This window comes from Aplysia californica, unplaced genomic scaffold, assembly GCF_000002075.1.
Source record: "Aplysia californica isolate F4 #8 unplaced genomic scaffold, AplCal3.0 scaffold00933, whole genome shotgun sequence".
In the NCBI taxonomy this organism is placed as follows: domain Eukaryota; kingdom Metazoa; phylum Mollusca; class Gastropoda; order Aplysiida; family Aplysiidae; genus Aplysia; species Aplysia californica.
Window position 1 is genome coordinate 76,218 of NW_004798203.1, and position 8,654 is coordinate 84,871.

An 8,654-nucleotide genomic window follows, 5' to 3' on the forward strand; every position below is an offset into this window, starting at 1 on the left:
GGATTGTAGATTTATTGATATCATCTGAAAGCTTATTCATTTGCCTTGCTTTCAATGAAAAAAATATCGATCAAGGTTGAATAAAGTTGAGATATTTACGATTGAAGAAGGTGGGGTATGCTGGTTTCAGGGGCTAAATTGATGAGAAAATGGCCACCAAAGTTTGGTAACTTCAATAGCTTAAGAGTCCTTGAAAACTGAAAATTACATATTTAGTGCCTTCAAAAAAGGTTTTTCAGTAAAATTCACATGAAATTCAATGTGTTTAGCCAAAAAAAAAATTTCTATAAAAATTGCCAAACTGGTGAAAAAATGCCTTTTTCTTCGATTTCATTATTTTGACGAGCGCTGATTTCATCACAATGCCTCACATATGTCTGTTGGAAAAATAAAGTACACGTACAAAAAAACCACAGGAGTCACAGAATGCTTGTGTTCATACACAATTGTTCTTTTTTGAGCAAAGAGAACACATCAACAAAAGTAATGGACTTTATGCAAGGAAAAAGTCAGACTAATTGACAGCACCATCAGAAGGAGAGGGATAGTAAAGAAGTAGGACCTGCCAGTGGAACCCTTCTACTACCCTGTAATCATACACAGCATGGCATGGCATGTCAGAATTTCAGCTATACATGTGCACTACTTAACTCATTCCCATTGGTCCCAGAATTGATATACATGGTTTGACGGAATTGAATTTTTTTTTCCACTCGACTCAACTATTTTCCCTACACAAAATTTTACTCAAGACTAAGAATGGACATGCATAAACATAAAGACAAAGAGAGGTAGCTAAGTAGCTTCTCTCGGAAAAGTGTCATTTCAAGTTTTATTAGCATTCATAGCTGTCAATATGAGAAACTCTTTATACCTGTGTGCACCACACTGGCCGCTAGGAGCGGTATCTCCTCATTTTGGGAAGAAGCTTCTGCCATGGGGAGTGGACACTAAGGTTGGATGAGTTTACCAAACAACTTTCTTACGCATTCTTGAAACAGTGACACTAAAGATAAAAAATATATCATCAAAGCAGTACCAAATGAAGGGGGAACATTCCAATAAAAGAACATGAAAACCGGAATGGCCATTGGTTCTTTTTCTCATTTTCTTTTTTTTTAAACTGGGGGAGGGAGAAGACAGCTTTGAATATCACAAAGAGCACACAAGGCATATATTTATTACTCAGTCACAAAAGTTACTCTACCTTCAGTAGGACCGATAATGATACTTAAGGCTAAAAACACACAGGCTCCATACAGACCATACTTTTTCTGGGCCAGCAAAATTGTGTACAGAAAGGTGCGGTTATACCGTTCACACAGCGTCCATATAGACAATACAGATTTTTCCGTTTTCAAGATGGTGCTCACAAGGTAGCACAAGATATTTCAGCTTTGGTGGTACAAAAGAAAAGCCCTAGCATCCAAACAGCGTCACTGGATTCATCCAATTTGTAAAGACCAGGGAGCTTTGGGAGAATTCAAATTGTTGCCCCATATATTTGCTGATGTTGGGAAAAGTTTGGAATATTTTCGAATGACGCTAACAACATTTCAATCCTTGCTGGGGTTATGTGCCAGTGGGGTTCAGAAACAAAACATAAACTGAGGGGAATCAATTACACCAAAGGTAGTCAAACTAAGGTACCACGTGCGAAGTGTGTAGTGGAGTGTGTATGCCGGCGTGTTTAGTGACGTCGACTCCCCTTTTCTGTCTGCACAGACCAGAAAATGTATGGCATGCTTGACGCAACCCAGATTGTGCGGTGGATGGAAAAAATCTGGACGCAGCGGTCTGGCTGCTTTGTGCATGTCAAGCAGGAAAAAGTAATGTTGAATGCAAACGCACTTTTTAAGTATGGTCTGTATGGAGCCTGTGTGTGAGAGCTCTAACACTTTCCTTGACAACAGGACAAAGAGAATGGTGTAGCAAACATTCACAAAGCCATGCATCGAGTAAGACGAGCAAAGCATAAGCTGTAACAATTTCTATCTAAAACAAGAACTTTTGAATTGCAATGAGCCTGATGTCAGACTAAAATGAATTTCATCAAATTGATAGGTTCTTTAAACAACTGAAAAAAGTGATCGGACAAACGATTCAGCAAACAGAATACTTATTTAAAACAGATAGAAATATAACAATATAGTATGCAACATCAAAACCGAGACCCTTGTTCAAAAGTTTTTAAAAATGTAAGCTTCATAGTAAATTAACCTCAAGGGTCAAGAAGAAAGTAACAAATTTTCAACTCTTTCCTTTGGAAACTATGCGGTCTATGAACCACGACTTTATCAAGTTTCCTTAGAGCAGGCTTCTTTCCTGCAGATATTCATACCCAATTTACACTTACGAGAAAATAGAAACCGTAACATATCTTTTCATTGAACAGGCCTGTGCCAATCAACTTTTAAGTTTAGCTCCAGCAGTCAATCAACAAGATCAGAAAAGCTTAAAGTACAACAAAACTCATATAACAACATCAAAATTCATTACAAACAAGCACTCTGCAGCAGACATCTCAAACTGCCATAAGAACATTATCAGCAGAAAAAATATCAATAAAACTGTATGAATAAGGAAACAGGGATAGAACAAAAATCAAGGGGGGAAGAAGGCAGCACCTGCTACAAAGCAAGAAATACACTATATAAAAAAGCAGATAAAAAGGAATTCAAGAATACAATATTATTGCCTTCACAGAATGAAACAAAATAAAATAACCTACAAAGATTGTCAGAAGAGACAGGAATATTTTGCGTAACAGAGGCAGAAGACAAAATTTTCCCAAGTACAGGATGGACTCAGTAAACTAGGCACAGTAGTGCTTTATTCACAAAGAATATGTCATCAACAGAAATACTGGAAAATGTTACAAATCCGACTTATCATTTGAAACAGAAGGTAAATGAAGTTCATCAATTTTATCAAAGTTACCTTGCCATTGATTAAAAGCTAAAAGAGCTACATTTTTAGAGCCAATAACATTCATTTCCATTGCAGCCGCTGCTGACTCAATAGCATTTACATAGTACAGGCGATCATACAGCATAAATGGAGGTAAGTCCATATTTGGTTTATACTCTGGGTAAGCCATCCAGTCCACAAACCGTAAATCCTCGTACTTGTCAAAGAGCTTTCCTACTTGTTCTTCAGAGGGAACTTGGTTGAGAAATGTTTTCCACACCGCGTAATCTGAAGGCGGAGACTTTTCAGGCTTTTGATGAGAATCAACAGGCGACTGCTTACCAATAGAATTGAAAAATGTATCACGATTTATAGTAAAGAGATCCGGAGGAAAATCGTCAGCACTGTTGAGACCAAAAGTAGTCTTGTTGATTCTGCCTTGCACAAACATTGTCACAATCTTGTGGAATGGCTGGGAGAACGGTGTCACCTTCACGGGAAAGTCCACAAAATTAATTTCGTTTTTTGTCCCTTCCAAGGGCATAGCTAGAATGAGAATATCGTATTCTCGAGAGTTGGTCTTTCCCGACTGCTCATACTCTACTTCATAAGACACACTGCCTGTGCCCAGTTCATCTTTGATCAAGGCCACTGTGCTCACTTTAGCCTCCACCAAGGTAGCCTTAGAGCCCCAAAGGAGGTTTTCGGCAATCCTCTGATTACCTCCTTCTACAGACCACAAGCCAGGCTCCACACCTGCCATGGACACAGCACCTGGGGTGAGTAGAAATTTACATCAGAAAATGAATTTAAGAGACCAAAAAGACATTCTATTTTACAACTTGAGAAGTGAACTTCAAATCCTAGTTCTTCATGTCTCATACAATAAGTGAGAGAGAAAGAGAGAGAGGAGAGAAAGAGACAAAGAATAGCATGGCAGGGAGGATACAGGTAAAACCATGGAGACAAAGCAATAAATATTTTACCCGGATTTTCAAACAATTACCACTTCTAATAAAATTATCAAAATATAACTTTAACTATGCATATCCACTGACCCATAGATATACTCATTTTAGTGTACTGTATGAAATGTGAGGCGGCCGACAAAATGAGTTACATCTCACAATCCACGACTAGAGATTTTGGTTTAAAATCGATACTGAGGTTAAATTTGTTAATTTTCACTGGATTCCTTTTACTCAAATATAACATGCCTTTAATTATTTCCCACTTGTGAATTTGTGAAATTTCACCTACAAATTTGATATAATTTTCTCTGGGCTAAAATCTGAAAAGTGGCTTGTTTTGTCAGCATGCTTTATTCACAAATATATTATCTAAACAGGCTTATATCATAAATGAAAGTCATTCTCTAATCGGAATTCCGCTACACACTTTTAAAATTTGGTCAATCAACAAAATGCAAAAATGCACAATTATGGATTACAGTGGAATCCACTTATAACGAGTCCTGAAATAACGAGAAGTCTGTTACAAAGGCACTGTGCTAAAACCCCATTTTTTCCAATCTTTATCTTTGTAAATAAAATATTGCGATAGCGCAATCAGACAAACATGTGTGTCGATTATAGCAGAATAATGCTGCTGCTGTGCACAGAGCATAGGCCATATATTCATAATGTAAAACCTTGCCAGTTGAGAAACTTGTTGGTGATCTTGCGAAAAAAAGAATGGGAAAGCCTACGTGTGCCAACAATGAAGGCCGGAGCAAATAAGTGGGAAGGATGTGGTATGCACAGACAAGCGGAACGCATCGCGTGATAGGCCAGCCTAGTCTAGATTATCTAGGCCTATCAAGCCTCTCACTTATCCGATGCGGAGATGGAGAGGTCACAATGCTGTGAAGGACGGAGCGAATGTGTGACGTGCACAAGCAGACGGAACGCACCACAGGCAGGGTGTGGTCGGGTGGGGAACAACACAGCGGGCGAGTTAGCCTGGAGACCTTTCTTTCTGATCGCCAACGCCCAGCTGGCAACATCACTAACGCTAGAGAAAGAAACCTTATTCGATTTTTTCTCAAGTAAGACCAAGAGATCATGCTGAATCAAATCATCATCAGGGGAGATTACAAAAAGAAAAAAACAGAAAACCAGACTCATAGATTAGGCCTACTGTACTTTTTCCCTTGGATTTATTACTGGATCCCTTAGAACAAGTAGTATCCTGCTATAATGGAAGTTTCACACCAGTCCCCTCCCTCTCGTGATAACAGGATTCCACTGTACTACTCTGTCCAAAGAAATGCCTTTTGATACATAGATACCCAAATGTGTTGTCTTTATTCTGAGTTAGTTTAATGAATTTCATCGAGAACTTTGGTTGTAATGTAACATCCCATCAGTGTAAAGTAAAGAAGGCAAAACTACTTTACCGTCTCAAAATCTACCCTCTTCCTTCAAGATGTCAGTGTCAGTGCTTCCCTCAAGAAGACACATACAGCGTTCCAAGCAGGACTCACCTACAAATCCGTGAACATCTGTGGTCTGGCCATAATTGTTCCTCATAGCTGCCATACCAAACTCATCAACAAAGCGTTGCGACAAGCCAGCATCTAAGAGCACGTCTTTTATGGAATGTTTGGTCATGTTCAACATATCCTCTCCCATGGCTCCCAGTAAATCTTCCACTGTCGTGAAAGACAGGCCCTGATCTTGAAATTTGTAAATCCTGTGAAAAAAAGATAAAGCAAGACATGAAGATAAAACGACCCTTCAATTTTTAAAAGGGACTCTTTTCAAGCCACATATTCTTAAGTAAAAATTACAAAAACAACATAACCTTGAACTATTCAAAGTACATAATGGCATTCAAACAACTTCGCTACACTTCATTTACACTTAACTACACTTGAACAGAAGAGTTAGGCAAGTGCAAGAATGCTGGCAATCTGGGTTCATTACAAAGTTGTTTTGAGCACATTCAGCTTACTCTTCCTTTCATGAGATCTTTCAAAAATATCCTCTTTAATCAGGCCCTACAGTTGCTTTAAGATAGCATTTGACTTAGGAAGAAGCAAATCAACTGCTCGGTGTAATATTAAATCATAGGTCACATTTCAAAATTGCGAAGCGGGGTCTAACACTAAGAGGTCGAAATGAGGAAATCTAAAATACCCATTCCACACAAGTTCCAAGGTTTTTTTGTCTCCAAATGACCATGTTCAAAGATAAAGATCACATTTTAAGCAAGATATTCTGAAATTCTGATAAAGTTCTAAAAGTTAGAAACAAGACATTTCAAAGCAATAGTTCACCTGTCAAATTTGGGGAAAATGTGATTTTTGGTCCAGCTCTGGATATTGTAGAAGTCTGTGCCATACCGCCACACAAGCTTGGCCAAAGTGATGGCCAACCAATCACTTGTCTGGAACAATATGTCATCTGTGCCATAGAGTCCAACCATTCCCGGAGAATGAGATAATCTAACTGTGTCTGAATAAAAAGAAATGGAGATTCAAAAACATATATCTTTGTAATGGATTCTGAACATAATTTGCATTCAACAAACTCTGAGCCAAAGAAGGGAGAGGGATTTTAAAAAAAAATTAATTAAAATATCTTGTATTCACCAAACACTTAAAAGAGGAAATTTGGAGCCAAAAGAAGTTACCTTCAAAACAAATAACCCTCACCAATGTGGTTTCATGCATTCTTTTTCTTCAATGAAGCTTGTTTACTCTTTTCCAAAGGGCCATTGATCACCCCGGACAGTGGCTCATTACACACTTATTGTGTATCATACACTGAACACTATGACTGACCTATCAGAGATGGACAGCTATCTTATGCAACCAATCAGGATACATGCGTTGAGGATAGTCATGCAAAATACTGGTACGTCTGGCTGAAGGGTGGACAGCGCACAAACTGTGTGTTGTAGGGGTGTCTGTTTATACGTGTGTGTGCGTCTGTGTGAGTGTGTGTGTGTGTGGGTGTGTGAGTGTGTGTGTGTGTGGGGGGGGGGGGGGGGGGGGGGCTTAAGCAAGCAGGGTGTTTATCAGAAGGAGTATCAATTTTTTTTGCCCAGCTTCTGAAGTCCTGTAGAAGTAGACCTATATAATGAGCTGTAGGCAGGACAGTGTGGAGCCAAACATCTGGCTCGTATAGTCAAAACAAGCCCTGCGGCACATTAAGCGAATTGCAACAAACAATCTATCATTCGATTATCATCATCCGGTGCCTTGCCGACTGGCGTGGGCGATCATGGACCTCCACCTCACCCTGTCCTGCGCCTATCATTCGATACATACCTACATTTGAGCAAAGTGTACCTTCACATAGCAAGTGTTTTACTTTATACTGCAGCACTGCAGTACATGTAGTATACTTTTCAAACTTTAGACTAGCCTAAGTCTGGGACAAGCTTGCAGAAAGAAAAAAAAAGAAAAAAATGATTCTTTGTTGTAACCAAATGGCTCTGTATTTCTGAAGTCGAAAAAAAGGAAGGAAAAAGAGCAGATTAGCTGTGTAAATAAGCTCTCTGTGAACTTGTTTGAAAGACAATAGATGTTAAGAGCAGTTGTGAACCAATACATATGCGAACTGAAAAGAAAACGAACACTTGAACTTAAGATATTGATAAAGTACTTCTCATTTTAAGTTCTCGTGTGGCTCGCACATAAGAGCAAAAAGTGAATCTTGCACAAGCCCAACCCAATTGCTCAGGGGCTGTGTCAAGGGAAGCAATCACTGACATTTTATATATATATATATATATATATATATATAAGCAAGCACTTTGGGGTCCCTTTGATGCCTTCCTTAATGCTTGCACTGAGACAAGTTTAGAACAGATGTCCTTATGTTTACGATAAAATTACTCACGGTAGTCACCCCTTTCTTACAGCAATAACAAACACTTGGATCTAACAAACTTAATGGTCGAGCTGAACAACTTTGTTATGTGAGTTGCACAGCATCTCAAAACCAAAAAAAAGTGAAGTAAAATAAATTAAAGGAAAAAAGGCAAATCACAAAAAACAAAACAGAAATAAATCAATGACTACATGATAGCATAATGCTGTTTTAAACAAAAATGGAAGAGATCAAGTCAAATGATAATTTCTTGGTCTTTTTATGCATTCTTCAGCTTTATCACCCTTGCAAATATTATAAACCCATTTCAAACCAGGAGCAATGCCTGACACTCCATTTAAGACTACCATTTTGTAAAGTCTTGACCATTAACACTGATTTAAACTCATTTCCATCAATCCAAATAGAGTCAAAAGAGTGCAAACTTCCTACAACAGTGATCTGTATAAAATACTTTGTCACGGTTACTGGTGTTCTCTGGAAGGTTGACAGAAAGCAATGTTGAACACCTCTGTTCTACCAAATCTGTTACCATCCTGTCATTTTTTTTTTTGGTGCAACCTTATTTAGCTTGGTACCAAACTGTCTGAAGTCATCTAACTCGCTTTCCCAAATGGCATAATGTGATATCAGTGTTCCTTAACACCATCATACATTTTGTACATGCAAACCCTCTCCTCAGCAGACTAGCTTGTGATACACATTGTGACATTTCTTCAACCTTGATCAGGGCTACTGGTTCATGTCAAACATTCAAATAATAACTAGGATACATAAGGAGTACATAACATATTCTTTTGCTATTTCCTCTTAAACTTTCACGTCTGCATACTGTCGTGGTAAGCATAGTACACTGTGCCAGTACTTATGCAAGAAAGGCGGGCATTGTATGATGCTCTTATT

General features: G+C 38.5%; 1 protein-coding gene across 1 annotated transcript in view; it reads right to left on the reverse strand.

The window, feature by feature from the left end:
- Nucleotides 1–430: 430 nt before the first annotated feature.
- The window catches only part of LOC101854760 (prenylcysteine oxidase), a 17,303-nt gene continuing 9,079 nt past the window's right edge, over nucleotides 431–8,654 (reverse strand). Inside the window, exons 3-5 of the mRNA XM_005110701.2 lie at nucleotides 6,191–6,368; nucleotides 5,396–5,604; nucleotides 431–3,684 (exon numbers count right to left, since the gene is read on the reverse strand). Of these exons, the coding sequence (XP_005110758.1) occupies nucleotides 2,876–3,684; nucleotides 5,396–5,604; nucleotides 6,191–6,368 (1,196 nt within the window). The 3' untranslated portion in view covers nucleotides 431–2,875. The remainder of the gene's footprint in view (nucleotides 3,685–5,395; nucleotides 5,605–6,190; nucleotides 6,369–8,654) is intronic.